The sequence below is a fragment of the Phaethon lepturus genome, unplaced genomic scaffold (assembly GCF_000687285.1).
Source record: "Phaethon lepturus isolate BGI_N335 unplaced genomic scaffold, ASM68728v1 scaffold18936, whole genome shotgun sequence".
NCBI classification, from domain to species: domain Eukaryota; kingdom Metazoa; phylum Chordata; class Aves; order Phaethontiformes; family Phaethontidae; genus Phaethon; species Phaethon lepturus.
This window is the reverse complement of record NW_010545785.1, coordinates 16,195-31,316: the sequence shown is the minus strand read 5'-3', so window position 1 is coordinate 31,316 and position 15,122 is coordinate 16,195. Positions and strand designations below refer to the sequence as shown.

The following is a 15,122-nucleotide window of genomic DNA, read 5'->3' as shown; positions in this document are numbered from 1 at the left end:
ACATTTTCAAGAGAACTTTGAATTATACTTAAAGAAAAAGCATTTATGATAGAGAGATTTTTAAAAACATTCTGTTGTATGGAATACTTTTGTGCACCTGTCTTACTGGGTTGCAGAATTTGTAGGATACTCTTTGTGCTGTCACAAAAGATGCATTAGAAAAATAACTTTCTGCTCTAATGCAGTTCATGTCCAGTGCTTGATAACACAGGTACCAATTGGAGCCTAATTTCTTTTGCAGCCACTGGTGCTTCCACCACAGTGTATGCAACTGAAGCCAATGGCAATCCAAGTGCTGACTTCGATCCTGAAAAGGATGAAGGAGAAGTTCAGTACCTGATCAAATGGAAAGGCTGGTCATACATCCATAGCACATGGGAGAGCGAAGAGTCCCTGCAGCAGCAGAAAGTGAAGGGCCTGAAAAAGCTAGAAAACTTCAAGAAAAAAGAGGAGGAGATCAAGCAATGGTATGCTTTACTTCAACCAGTGATTTGGCCTTGGGAGAATCTTTTTTAGCCAGAGGTTTGCAGAGTCATGACTGAAAAGATCTGATTTCTTCTTGCAAAGCATGTTTCATCCAAAGCAACTGTTTTCAGTGCATAACACTCATGTCTCTGCCTACTGATGAACATCCCTCCTTACAGAAATGATGTCTGTGGTTGTGGTGTTGCAAGAGAGAAAGGCATGTAATCCACAATATTGCCACTTCCCAGGCTTGAGAATTGGAGTAGCTGACAACAAGTAAATGGTGCACAGATTCACCTGGCCGAGGAGGTGATGTGAGGGATTGCAGCCTTATTAACCCATGTAAATTATGGGCCTGTCTGTATGCAAGTTTTTGCATCAGTTTGTCTGACCTCCCCAGGAACTATAAGGGGAGCTATGGTGTGTCTCCAAAGTGATAAAGCTGGAGCAGCTTCCATCTCTGATTCTGGTTTTGAGGCTGATTCTTGGAGCAGAATAAGGCATCATTATTTAACAGGGAGGCAGTATGAACATCTATGAGATTTGCTTCTCAGTAATGATTTACAATTATAGGAGGCTTTAAGAAACATGTCATGTAAGCAGTACTCTCTGCTTCAGCGACTTGTCTGAATGGCAGAACCATGTAGGAAAGTAGAATTTCTTCATGTGGCATCCATGAGCATTATGACAGAAGCATTATAGTCTTTTTTTTTTTTTGCATCTAGGCTGGGCAAGGTATCACCTGAAGACGTTGAATATTTCAACTGCCAGCAAGAGCTAGCTTCAGAGCTGAACAAACAGTATCAAATAGTGGAGAGAGTAATTGGTAAGTGAACCTGACACTTTTGTAAAGGGGTGAAGTAAGACATGGGACCTTTAATCTCTAGTGACAGCAGAGTGCATGTATGGCGCTCTCTTCTTCCTTGTCCTGCAGTATCTCTGGAGAAAAAAACTGGTGTTAAGTGTATTTCAGTGTGTGAAATTCAGGGATTTGAACACCAGAAATATGGGTTTACAGATTTGTATTTACAAGCTGTACAAACTAATCACTTTCCTTGCCTGGAGTATGGGATGATATATTAGTTTCCAAGGGGATGTTGAAGTTGCTGCTGCTGAAATTCTTTCACTTCAGCCCTTTGGGTGGAAGGTGTTTGTATCCAAAGCAGCGGTACAGGCCTAGCTTTTGTGAGGACCATTTTCCGTGATGTCGTTGAAGATGTGGTTAGGCTGCAAGGCAGCTCAGGGGTTAGATTTCCATGATTGCTTATTAACATTAAAAACAGGACTTAGTGAGCACTTCAGTAGTACCACAGTCATGTCAGTCAGAGGTGCCAGCATCCAGTTGCTTTGGGAATTGGCTTGGAGAGCTGTTAAACCTATTTCCATACAATTCCTATGAAAATGCCTGGGATGTGTGGCAGTGACAGCCTGCCTGCCCTGCTCCCTCTGCTGGCTGTCAGCATTCCAAACCCTTCCTTCCCTTCTGTCTCCAAACACAGCGGTGAAGACCAGCAAGTCCACAACAGGACATTCAGATTTCCCAGGTAAAGGAGCATTTTTTGGTCCCTCTAAACTTTTCCTACTAGCTGAGACCTGTCTTGTGGTTGTACGGGTGGTTCAGACTGCCCCTGTGAACCATGCTTGTGGTTCAGCCACAGAACCACAGTTGCTGAGGTTTGGGCTTTTTTTCATATTTTGCAGCAAACAGTCGTAAAACATCCTCAAATGACCCTGAATACCTGTGTAAGTGGATGGGGCTGCCTTATGCCGAGTGCAGCTGGGAAGATGAGGCTCTGATAAGCAAGAAATTTCAACACTGCATTGACAGCTTCAACAATCGTAACAACTCCAAAACGATTCCTACCCGGGACTGCAAGGTTTGCTTGCTTCTCTTCTCATCTCTTCTGTTGCTGTGTTTCTCCAGGCTGGGTGATGACGCCAACAGTGGGAATGTGAAGTTTTGTCAGGATAAATGTCAGAGAACATTTTCCCATCCTCCCACCAGTGTTTGAATGGTTGTTCGCTGTTCTTGTATTGTACTTTAGGCAGAGATAGGAACCCCTTTTTGGTTTCATTTACTCTGTGCACAGTGAGAACATTATGTCCCCCTGAGGAGTGAGAGGCTTAATTAATCCTACAAAGTACTTCCTCTTCAGAGGGAGGAGGAAGAGCTGCAGCAGAAATGCAGTTTTAATACCAGCTGGATGAAAAAAACAGCACACCTGAGAAAAGTGAAAACCTGCAAGACGCTGATATGTTGGAGGAGGTGGACAGAGCTAATGGGGAAAAAAAACCCAAGAGCACAAAAAAGAAAGTGGAGCTTGTTCCATCTAATGTACATTATGTAAAGCTTACTGCACTCGTCGGGGGGACTCACAGCCCTGGTCATCAGAACCAGAGGACAGCAGGCAAAACATAACCCTGTGGAATGGCTATCTGAACTGCAGACATAAGCACTGGCTAGAAAAATGTGGACAGACTTTAACAGATGTAGATTCATTGCTGAATTTTCAACCTTAACTTTGTCTTTTTCTTCAGTGGGCTCACAGCATCTTCTTTTCCAGGTATTGAAGCAGAGACCGAGGTTTGTTGCCTTGAAGAAACAGCCTTCTTACATTGGCGGTGAGAACCTGGAGCTGCGAGACTACCAGCTGGAGGGCCTCAACTGGCTCGCTCACTCGTGGTGCAAGTACGTATAGATGCTATGTGGTACTCTGGTCAACACTGCAAATGAGCCATGTTTGGTTTTTGTCTCCTGATTTTTGTCACAGTAGGATCTGTCCCTTTTGTTTTCAAGTGAGGTCTTTACCCAGCCTGCTTCTGCAGCTTGAAGGATTTCAAACGTTACCGTGCCCAGCTACATTGCAGACACCACAAGCAGGAAATATCTAGAGCATGAACTTAAGAAACCTTGTGGAAAAACAAAAAGTATTTTCCCTGTCTGGGCCTGTTCACGTGCTGGACTTAGCTGTTGTGTGAACCTACTACGTATCACCCCTGATTTTCCATTGCCCTAACTGGAAAAAAAGGTTTCTGGTTCAGCATGCTTACACTGTCATTGAAGTCTTTAAGAAATGTCTGCCTAAAATTAGGCCACTGACTCCCCTCTCCCTTTGCCTTTGTCCGTGCTTGCCAGTTTGGAGTGATTATAGTCTGTTCCTTTTTGCAAGTTACTGTGCCCCATGCAGTCTGGGTGTCCCTGGGATCCACTTGGAATTGTTCAGATAAATGTTCTTCGCACTGCCCCGATTCTGTCTCTGTCGTGGGTTGCTATCATGCTGGTGCATAGTAAATTAGTAGTGGCAGAAACACGCGCTCAGACAGAATTTATGTTTGTTCTCTTCATTCTCAGGAACAACAGCGTGATCCTGGCTGATGAAATGGGCCTGGGCAAGACGATTCAGACAATATCGTTCCTGTCGTACCTCTTCCATCAGCACCAGCTGTATGGCCCTTTCCTGGTGGTGGTGCCCCTGTCCACTCTAACCTCATGGCAGAGAGAGTTTGAAGTGTGGGCACCTGAGATAAATGTGGTGGTTTACATCGGAGACCTCATGAGCAGGAACCTGGTGCGTAATCAGAAAGCAAAGGGCGTGGGTTGGGTAGAAAAGCTGGGTGCAAAGCAGCTTCTGTGTAACATGCATGAGAGACATTCTGCTGGAGAGGCTGACGGATGGTACTGGCAGTCCTGCAGGCAGCTAAAGCTGGTGACGCTGAGCACTTGGGCCTAATTCACTGCTGCAGGGACTTTTCTACCTTCTTTCCCCTCTTAGAGTGAGCAGAGCAGTACTGGCTTCTCTCAGAGATTCTAGAAACCAGTACTGCACTGGGCTGAAACATGCTGCGGTGTGGAGTTATAGCAGTGTAGAAGTGCTTGCCTCCTATGTTCTGAATTATTCAGACAACGAAGCACACAGATGTTGTGGGTCTAGTGGTGTCAATAGTGAGATGATGCATTCGTTTGGCAGACGAGAGTAATGTCACAACAGCAAGTTGGTTTGACCTTATTTTGTTACCTATGCAAGGGCAGTTTGAACTATGTGTGCACTAAAACAAGCTGCTCCTTGGGCATCCTGAGCTTATCAAATGGCACCTTGAACAACAGGGCTTTGGACTTGTTTGGAGTCTCTGGCTATAGCTACACTAAAATAATGAGTGTTAATTCTTTCCTTTCGATAACTTTAGTTAAAATTTGTCTCCCCACAGATACGTGAATATGAGTGGATCCACTCTCAGTCCAAAAGGTTGAAATTCAATGCACTTATCACAACATATGAGATCCTCCTCAAGGATAAGGTGAGTAATGGTCCGAGGATGTTTTTATTTAGACTGTCTCTCACTTGCATAGGGGAAGCCAGCCCCCGACTATTTGGTTTCACCTCTTCCCTCTGTGGTGATGGAGAACGTATAGCTACTATTTGCTGTTGCTTGCCAGTAATGCAGAGGGAATGTGGGACACCGGTTAGAGTGTCTTCACTCTTGTACTGCACAGCTGTGTTATTCTTTTTACTTGTAAGACACCAGGCAGGGCAGTAGCCAGATTTTACCTGTTTTAATTTAGGCTAGTTGAGGACAAAACATTACACTGAGCTACTGGCCACCATGTTAATAATATCTGGATTTTTATACTTAGGAGAAATCTGTCTGCTTAGGAGGTGCTCGTCAGCCCTATTAGTGCATTATTGAGTCCTCGCAGAAAACAAAAAGTTTAATACTAATGCAAAAAAAAAAAAAAAAAAAAAAAATCAAAACTCTCAGGTTACCTTAACTTTATAGGCTTGTTCATCTGCTCTCCTGCTGCTGCTTCAGTGGGGCTAGTGCTACAGCAGGGCCCCAGGGGCATGGAGAAAGGGAGGAGCAGGGGGCTGGGAGAGGACTCTGCTTTCTGGTTAAAGCAAAGGTGGATTACAATAGGTTTACTTGCTGAAAGAAATTTCAGATGTGGCAGGAGAGCTATACAGCATGGGTAATTTTCAACTTTCCTTTCTGGGGAGGCAAAACTAGTTTAGGCATTGTAGTTCCAAGATTTTGTTAACAAGAAACTCCTGTGAATCCAACTCACTTGATGGTGGGTTGAACACTGGGGCAGGACATTCTGGAAAGCACACACTTGGGGTGCTTTCTGGCCACGGAGAGAGAGGCATGTGCAAGGTGGTGGGGCTTGTCTGACCCAGTGTCTCCTTGGCGCCTGTTTATTTATTTTCTTCTTTTCCTCCAGGCTGTTTTGGGAAGTATTAACTGGGCCTTTCTAGGCGTGGATGAAGCCCATCGGTTGAAAAATGACGACTCTTTGCTGTACAAAACATTGATTGATTTCAAGTCCAACCACAGACTGCTGATCACTGGCACCCCACTTCAAAATTCCCTCAAAGAGCTCTGGTCCCTGCTGCATTTCATCATGCCGGAGAAGTAAGTCTCCTTTTGGTCCTTCAAAAAATATCTCTGTGTCCATTCTTGTCTGTGAAATAGAGTCAAGGGAGTTCAGAATGGCAGAAATCCCAAATTAAACTCAGTGGAGTTAGAGCAATGAAAGAGGAGCAAACACTGGTGGGGAAAATCAGAGGTTAAGTGACTAACACAAGTATTTCTGGCAGCAAATTGAATGGGGAAACCCAATACATGTCTTTCAAATCTGTCTGCTGTCTTAGAGCTGTCTCTAAAAAGCTAAACTTGTTTTAAGCAATCATCTCAACCATTTCTGAGGTTTCCAGTACATTGTGGTTCAGCCACCCTCGCCAACCATTTTATGGCAATCTCTAGGAGTATTGCTCAAGGACAGTGCTGTCTAGCCAACTGTTCGTGTGTCCACATTATCACAAATGTTTTGTTTTCTTTAAAACAAAATGGGCTAAGACAAGTAAGCCCCAAAATTCACCAAAATTATGTTTGACTGCAAAAAGAGCTGTCCCCAAATTTTTTTTCCTGGATCACAGAAGGAGCCAAGGGAAGATTTGAGGTCTCCCAAGCAGAGGAGAAAAGCAGATCTCTGCATTTCAAATGAGCTGTTGGAGAAAGCAGCTATCGAAAAAAGCTTTCAGAGCAGTGTGAAACATAGTCCAGTTGTCAAAGCTCTGCCTAGGGGAGGGCACTGTGGACAGCTCAGAAACTGCTGCCAGGTAAATGCCAGCAGGAGACAGCAGAGCAGAATACTGGAAAACCTGGAATTTTGGGTCCTGGGAGTCAGTGTGGAGCTCAAAGATAAGATGTGAGGAAGGCACCTAAGCCTAGAGAGCTTCTAGCTTTACCAACAGTCTGTTCAGTTAGCCAGAGCAGAGTGAACCTTTTATCCTCCATTGAATCTCCATCAAATTGATGATGTGTCGTGTGCAGCGGGAGCATAACTGGTAGATGATGTTTGGTACGATAAGACAAGAGGTATTCTGACCCCTCTCTGCTCCTCGTTTCTGTTGATAGATTTGAGTTCTGGGAGGATTTTGAAGAGGATCATGGAAAAGGTAGAGAGAATGGCTACCAGAGCCTTCACAAAGTCCTGGAGCCGTTTCTCCTGCGCAGAGTGAAGAAGGACGTGGAGAAATCTTTGCCAGCCAAAGTGGAGCAGATCCTCCGTGTGGAAATGTCTGCTTTGCAGAAACAGTATTACAAGTGAGCAATTTAATAAGTTACTGGGAATTCCGGTAGAAACGAGCACATCTTTCGATGTGCCTTGGGAATATGTTTCAGTATACTTTGTTCTTCAGAATGCAGTGTGACAGCCATCTCCTGTAGCAACAGGGGCTTCACAGTAGGAATCTGAGGTAGAGCTGTGTGGTATCTTTTCCTCTGTAGTAGTCTGGAGGTGCCTTTTTAGTGTGATACAGTTCAGCTGGCCAGTTTTGCAGGACAGGGGCAATGTGGGTTTTTTGCGGGGGGAGTAAAGCACCCCACAAAATTTTCATGCTGTTTAATGTTAAACTGTAGTAATATCAAAGGAAAGTAAGATCAGGGTTTCTAGTGAGGAAACAGCAGCATCCTGTAGAAGTAGTGAAGAGAGATAGAAGGAGGGGACTAGACTGATGCCTGAACAAAATGTCCCTGAAGGTTTTATTCCTCCCAGGTTCCAGCATGCCCAGTGAAATGATCTGGACTTTTTGTTTTCCTGCCTGCAGGTGGATTTTGACAAGAAACTACAAAGCTCTATCAAAGGGAACAAGGGGGAGCACATCTGGTTTCCTGAACATTGTAATGGAGTTGAAAAAGTGCTGCAACCATTGCTACCTTATCAAACCTCCTGAGGAAAACGAGAGAGAGAATGGCCTTGAGACCCTGCAGGTGGGCAGTGTCTTTGGTTACCACCTTTTTTCCTTAACTTTCTTCTTTCTTCTGGCCTCCCACCAAGATAAGATCTGGTGAAGCTTTAGCTTCTGCAGCTTCTTCATTAGAAATAGTCCTCACAGCTAAACCACTTGAATCTCCAGCCTTCTGCTTCCACTGTAGGCAATGTTTTGTGGCCATCTAGAGTGGGAGTTGCATGCAACATAAAATCTATCTTGGATGATTAATTTTGTATGTGGTCTCTGCTGTGTAAATCCAAATGATTTGATTAGAGATGTACAGGAGAAGCATGACCCCAAAAGAACCAGATCTCTGCATATCTCTCTGTAATGTACATAAGGGTAAGGTTGGAGAGCATCAGCTGCAATGACGGTTACTTCTTCAGTCTCTGATCAGGAGCAGTGGAAAGCTAATTCTCTTGGACAAGCTACTGACCAGGCTGCGGGAGAGAGGCAACAGAGTGCTGATCTTCTCCCAGATGGTGAGGATGCTGGACATCTTGGCAGAGTACCTGACTATCAAACACTACCCTTTTCAGGTGAGAAACATCAGCATGGAAGCCAGTGGGGTTCACTTGAAAAGTCAAGAAAATGCAGAGGGAGCCTGGGCAATGGGAGTCACTGAGTCTTCCAGAGGCTGGTGGCTGGGATTACAGGTTGCAGTCGCTGAAATACACTGAGGGAACTGGGAAGTCCCTTCATTTCAGTGTGGCCCCATCTTTGCAAAACGCCACCTCTGACAGGCCCCTGCTTTGGCCTTCGTCCTGTGATAAACCCAGAGAAGAGGATAGCAAACGCAGAGACCCTGGCTGGGAGCCTGTAATGGGAGCTGCAGTGTCACCTGCTGTGTGACTGTTGCCTGAGCATACCCCACCTCTTGCCCTCGCGACACAGCGGGCTAAGGCAGTGCAGTTATTTTTAATTGGCGGTTATTTTTAATGATTAAATGCTTCAGGCAGGGAAAGGGGGCTGTAGGGCTCCCAGAACTTGGGTGCAGCAGTTCCTCAGGGCTCCTTTACCTTCTTTCTTTTATCATTATTGTTGATTTTTCCAGCGCTTGGACGGCTCGATCAAAGGGGAGATCCGAAAGCAGGCGCTGGACCACTTCAACGCTGACGGCTCTGAGGTACCACAGTTGGGGCTGTCCTACCTCAGGAGGGTCTGGGTGGGCTGCCCACATGGCAGGTGTTTATGGCTGAGCTGTGGGTTGTGACTGCTAAGAGGGGCTTAATTCAGTTCATTTCTTTTTATGGGACCCCAGATGCTTTTAAAGACACAGATATAGCAGGTTTTGCAACCAGCCATATTGCTTATTTTAAATCTCCCACATCCAAAGAACAGGGCTGCACGTCACATCTCCAGAAAGTCCCTAAGAGGCTGGGAAGAGACAGAATTTAACAATTCTCTCCCCATCGTCTGGGGAATGAGATGATTGCTAAATGATTGCTCCAGTCTGAAGCTGGTTTTGGATATGAAATGGCAGAGGCAAAAGGGGGATTTTAAATGTTGGAAGGCAGTGGAAGCTTGTGTTGGAGGTGAAAGTCTCCAGTGTAATAGAAGAGGGCATTTCAAGCCTCTTGTCTAGGCTTGCTGACTCACAGTGACTGGTGCAAGGCACTTGTTTTGTGCCACAGTCAGCCCCGCCGTGAGAAATACCTTTCATCACTCCAGAAGTCTGGACTGGAGGGGGATTCTTGGCTGCCACAGGAAATACAGCTAGATACTTCATGGTTGTGGGAAAGGTAACAAACAGAAGTGAGGAGGAGACAGCAGTGCAGGTAGGAAAGGAGCAGGGATGCCCACAGAATCTGCCATTTCCCTTCTCCTGTGAGCATCCATGGGGGCTTAGGCATCCTGGCTCTAACCTGGCACCCTGTGCCCTTGGGCAGTGACTCAAACAGTCTGTGTTAGGAGCTGATCTCACCCCCAGTGGGCTTCAGGCAACAAAAAGCACATGTTTGCCTGCTGCCTTTGTAGGAGTCTGGTGGGCAGCGTGGTCTGACCTTCAAAAGTGACTCCAAGGTACTCTTGCCCCGAGCTGTTTGCGTTGCTCTCCCATAATGATGCATGCTGAGCCCTTCCTGGAACTCTTCTCCCTGCCAGCACCACCTCACTTGTGCTTTGACTTAAAGACCACTGATACTTAGCCTGCGTGAGCGGGGTGTGTGGGAAGAAATCTTTTCTCTGCTTTTTTAAGATGGAGTGCAACAGAGCCCTCCCTCAGTTTCCTTGCATAGCTTTGAAGTCACCATTGCTATTTTATGTCCACAGCTACAGGCTGGCTAACTCCTGGATGCTTTTTTCTTTCCCCCAGGACTTCTGTTTCTTGTTGTCAACACGAGCTGGAGGGCTGGGAATTAATTTGGCCTCTGCTGATACTGTTGTTATCTTTGACTCGGACTGGAACCCCCAAAATGATCTTCAGGCTCAGGCTCGGGCTCACCGGATTGGACAAAAGAAGCAGGTCAGAAGAGTTACCTGGGTCGTTTTTCTCTGTGGCTTCAGTGTGTGCATCTAAACAGGCTCCCACCTCAGCAGAGCTTCTGAAAACACAGTCTTTCTGCCCCCAGTCCTGACTCCAGAGAGTACTGCCAACCCAAGGGAAGCTCATTTAAAAGCCAGAAAACAAAAAATCAGCCCAGATTTGCCAGATGCCAGGTCTTTCTGTTGGCTTTGGGTTATGGGGTGGTTTAAAACCAAGAAAACCGGTGGCATTGCGCTTCTCGGCCTGGTGGACTCTGTTCTTTCTTGTCCTGAAAATCTTAAAAGCAGAACATCTACCTTTACTAGGGTTTTATTAGATATATGAAAAGTTTGATGCTAGTTTGGATTTAGAGTGACTGTTTCAGAAGATTTTTACTATGTGCTTAGACATACAAGATCTGTGTTAACCAGCCTGATATTAACTGATCCCCCTGAGATATAAAAGAATGTGCATGTGTCTATTCTAAAAAGACACCTCTGTGCATGAAGGGACCATATCAGCAGACTAGTTTCCTGTGAAACAACTGAGTGATGCATCGATGTGTCAGCAGAGCATGTTCAGGTCCAGGAAATAGCTCTGTTCTTTTTTTACGTTTCAGGTGAATATTTACCGCCTGGTCACAAAGGGTACGGTGGAGGAGGAGATCATTGAGAGGGCCAAGAAGAAAATGGTGCTGGATCATTTGGTAATCCAGCGTATGGACACCACTGGCCGGACTGTTCTGGACAACAACTCTGGGCGATCCAAGTAAGTGATTGTGTCAGGAGGCAGAAATGTCTGGTACAGTATGTGGCATAACCAGCTTCACCTGCTGGTAATTACCAATATTTATTTGATAGGGTAGAAGGCCAGAAGGCTAGTAAATAATGGCAGCTTCCACTGACATGGCTTATGCAACCATTAATTTGGACATTTAAGATAAAGATGATCAGAAATAAAAAACTAATTTTAATGCATTACTTGGTTTTCCTTCTGTCTTCCTCCCAGAGATCATCCTGGTTTGAGGGAACCTGGTGGTGGAACAGCTGCAATTTGTCAGTGACCTCAGACTCTCCCCATTTCCCCTCCCAAGTAGATGGAGGTTGCTCCCTTTACAGTAGTTGTCTGTGCTAGAGCAGGAAAGATATCAATAAAAAAAACTTTTTTATAGTGCTGGGTAGAAAACTTACTCCTTACTTTAATTAGGAAAAAACTTTGGTATGGTTTTGTGCTGTAGCAGTGCTAACTTAACAGCTCAAAACACATACTCCTTCTCGTTTCTTCTTGCAGCTCAAACCCTTTCAACAAAGAGGAGCTGACAGCTATTCTGAAGTTTGGAGCCGAAGATCTTTTCAAGGAGCTTGAAGGGGAAGAGTCAGAGCCTCAGGTAGTTGGAAATCACATAGCTCTTTGTAGTCCTCCGCATGGGGGGATTGTGTGTGTTTGCTCCCTCTTTGTACTTGCCCTCTGCATGAGAGCAGGTCAGTGAATAGGGCACATGTGAGTCCAGAGAAGCTGAAGGAAGAGAGCTCTGGGGTTGGGGGATCAGGGGGTTGAGGAGAGCCTTGTTGTTGGGGGTTAAATAATAACGGTCACCAAGATAGTCTCTTGGCTCCTGAGGACTCATTAGTTCATTACAGCACAGCCTGCTGAAAGCTCCTCTCTCTGCCTCATCTGAGCACTTCATCAGCATCCTTTTTTGGTTGTTCTTGTGGAGAGGCAGGAGTCAGCACAGTGAAGTCAAATATGTCGCCGTCTCCTGCCTCAGCACAGCGTTGCTTGACAGTTTAGTATCAAGTGCTTTGACCAGTTCTCTTGATGGGCCTCAGTAGCAGAGCTTCCCCCAAGGGAAACAGTCCACAGTTAATACATCTCACTGTCTGGAAATTTTCCCTGCTGCTCAGCCTTGATGCTCCTTTTCTTCTAGCCTGTCACCTTTATTTATACTCTTTTGTACCACTTGACATAATTCATCCCTGCCCTTGGTGATGACACCCCGCAGATATTTGCACTTTATTTAGCTATTATTAGCTACATGTTTAGCTATTGCACCCACAAGTCTGTTCTCAAAACCTTTTATTTCCTGCTGTGCTCGGCACCCTCCGCTTTACCACTTCTTTCTGACTAACTTTACCACTTCTTTCTGACTAACTTTACCACTTCTTTCTGACTGGTAGGAGATGGACATTGATGAGATTTTGCGTCTGGCTGAAACACGAGAGAATGAAGTGTCCACCAGTGCCACCGATGAGCTCCTCTCCCAGTTCAAGGTATGGACCCCCTGGCTCTGCAGTGGGGTGCGGGAATGTGGCTCTCCACATCTTGCTACGGTGGTAAAGTCAATAACAGGCAGGACAAATCAAAACTGGTGAGAGGTGACCCGTACAAAGCAGTTTGCTGAGGGGTTGCCTGGGTGTGGTACTGGGGACATACATAGGTATTAAATTAATTTCAAATAAATGGTTTTGAAGGCTGTGAATAAAATGCAGAATTTACCAAATTTGGAAACAAAAACGATAACTTACAGAGGCTCAGCAGTACTACTTAAACTGCACGTACTTCCTCAAAAGCTGTTAGCCCAAAGACATGGCAAGGAACCAGGAATGCAGTGGCATAGGGATCAATTTATAAAGTAGTTATGGAAATGCTGGCAAAATTCCTGTGAGGAAGGAGTTGAGGCTTAGCAGACAGCTCTGAGGTATTCCTGCCAGAGAAGGGGATTTATAAAAGTGTTTCTTTGCTTATAAAAGGTGGCCAACTTTGCAACCATGGAGGAGGAAGAGACAGAGCTGGATGAGCGGTCCCAGAAGGACTGGGATGATATCATTCCAGAGGAGCAGAGGAAAAAGGTGGAGGAGGAAGAAAGACAGAAAGAATTGGAGGAAATCTACATGCTGCCTCGTATCCGGAGCTCAACTAAAAAGGTACAGCCCATCTCGAGGACCTGAGAGACAGGAGGCAAGAGCTGGCAAAGGGAAGCCTTCTTGCCATCCGAGTGCTTCTTTTCCTCCTCCAAAGTTGGGGTAAAGCGCGGAAGTAGCACACTGTCCTCTTGTTGGCATCATGCATTGGGCCCATGGTTTGTAACGCAGTGTGAGGGCCCATACGGGGTTTGGTATAGCTCATCTCGTCTTAGCAGACAAAATAAAGAGAACCCGTAGTAAGTACAGGGCAAAATATCCGACTGTATAATGCAGATTTTTCTGCGGTTTGTGTCGTTTTCTGGCTGTTTCTCTTCCTTGGGCTTTCTAGCTCCCTGGGCTGCTGTTGCTTAAATGTGGCTCTTGCAGGCAAAAAGGATGGTGTCTTCCCAAGTTCTTTTTTAGGTGATGGGATCTACACCAATCCAACGGAACGCTGAAGCTGCAAGGAAGCTCTGCTGGGATATGGGACTTTAAGGGGTTATGAGCTCTCCTCTGGGATGAGCTGGGGAAAAACATTAAAGTGAAAACTAGAGAGAAGGATAATTCATATTGGATGATTCCAGATTAATTTCTGAAGTGTCCTGGTTTTCAAAACAGCCTAAGGGACTGTGGCACAAAACTACAGTAATTAAGATGTTTTAATGTATCTTATACCTTAGTAAATCAAAATGCAGTTGTGAAACTGCTGGCTAGAAGGCTCTAAAGGGAGAATGACCATCAGAGCCTTAGCTAGCTGGAAACTGCAAGGATGTGCAGCCTCTCTGGGTTGATTACATAGGCTTCTGCATCTTCAGGAAGATACGCCAAAATGTTTTACAGTCTGAATGTGAAATAGTGCTACTGCATGGGAGGGACAGAAAAGGTTGGCAGATTAGCGGTTGTTAACTGTACTGTTTTTTTGTCTTGTGTCTACAGGCTCAGACAAATGACAGTGAATCAGATGCAGAAACTAAGAGAAGGCTTCAGAGATCATCCGGATCAGAAAGTGAGACTGATGATACTGATGACGAGAAGAGACCAAAGCGCAGGGGGCGTCCTCGGAGTGTTAGAAAAGATACTGTGGAAGGATTTACTGATGCTGAAATCAGAAGGTCAGTGCTGAGCACAAGATATAGTTCAGAAAACAAGTATAGAAATCCATGCAGAAGGAAAAAATCCCAGATTAATCCAGGAGGTGTTCACCTGTGAGCACGTCAGTGGCTTAGGTGGAGCTGGTTTGTTGGGCCAGCTTCTATATCTTTATATGCATCAGTTTGCTTGCAGATGATGACCCTTACATTCAGGTCTGTGCAAAATGGACTGGATTGTCTTTAGTCAGGCTGCAGTGAAGCTGGTACCTTCCTAAAATTAATTCTTGTTGTAACTACCCTTCCTGGGCCAAGTGAGTTGAGCTAATTCCATACTACACGTGAGGTCTTAAGTACTATGAGATACAGAGCTGGAGAAGCCAAGGACTCTGGCCTTCCTGACATTCTTCTGGCAGTAGTCCTGCTGACTTAAGCTTTAAGTGAAAGGCAAGTTCTGGAAAAATAACCCCATGAGAAGTACTGGTCCTCTTGATCCCAGCAGTTCTGTATCCTCTTCTGCACTGTGTCCCTGAAGTCAGCTGGGGGCTGAATTCCAGAGTATTATTTTCTTCTCATATCTTCTGACTCTTGAGCCTTTCCCAAAGATCTTTGTTTTATGGCTCTGACCAGATGTTCAGCCAAAGATGGAAAAGAAGGGGGCTGTGAGTTTTCCTTGACTCTCTCTCTGTCTCTGAGTTGATATATCTTGAAACAGGAGATGGTCAGACTTTTTGGATTGTGGTAGCTGCCCCATATCCAGCTCTGAAACCATAGAGAAGGAAGGAGGTGTTGCAATGTGAACTATAGCAGCCATTTAGGTTATTGTGATGTAGCAGAAAGAGGCTGAAAGAACACAAGATGAAAAAAAGAAGGGACAAAAAGAACTCATTTTAAAAACAATCTGTAGTTGAAGCCATTGGGTCTGCTCCCA

At 45.2% G+C, this 15,122-nt stretch overlaps 1 protein-coding gene across 1 annotated transcript in view; it reads left to right on the top strand.

Moving 5' to 3' along the window:
* Positions 1–15,122, top strand: part of CHD2 (chromodomain helicase DNA binding protein 2) — a 54,706-nt gene that overhangs the window by 28,573 nt on the left and 11,011 nt on the right. The window contains exons 9-26 of the mRNA XM_010289077.1: positions 242–467; positions 1,191–1,291; positions 1,965–2,009; positions 2,167–2,342; positions 3,030–3,154; positions 3,818–4,034; positions 4,672–4,761; positions 5,684–5,874; positions 6,880–7,068; positions 7,572–7,734; positions 8,123–8,275; positions 8,791–8,862; positions 10,051–10,200; positions 10,820–10,968; positions 11,491–11,587; positions 12,378–12,470; positions 12,951–13,124; positions 14,040–14,215. Coding sequence (XP_010287379.1) covers positions 242–467; positions 1,191–1,291; positions 1,965–2,009; positions 2,167–2,342; positions 3,030–3,154; positions 3,818–4,034; positions 4,672–4,761; positions 5,684–5,874; positions 6,880–7,068; positions 7,572–7,734; positions 8,123–8,275; positions 8,791–8,862; positions 10,051–10,200; positions 10,820–10,968; positions 11,491–11,587; positions 12,378–12,470; positions 12,951–13,124; positions 14,040–14,215 — 2,587 coding nt within the window. The remainder of the gene's footprint in view (positions 1–241; positions 468–1,190; positions 1,292–1,964; positions 2,010–2,166; positions 2,343–3,029; positions 3,155–3,817; positions 4,035–4,671; positions 4,762–5,683; positions 5,875–6,879; positions 7,069–7,571; positions 7,735–8,122; positions 8,276–8,790; positions 8,863–10,050; positions 10,201–10,819; positions 10,969–11,490; positions 11,588–12,377; positions 12,471–12,950; positions 13,125–14,039; positions 14,216–15,122) is intronic.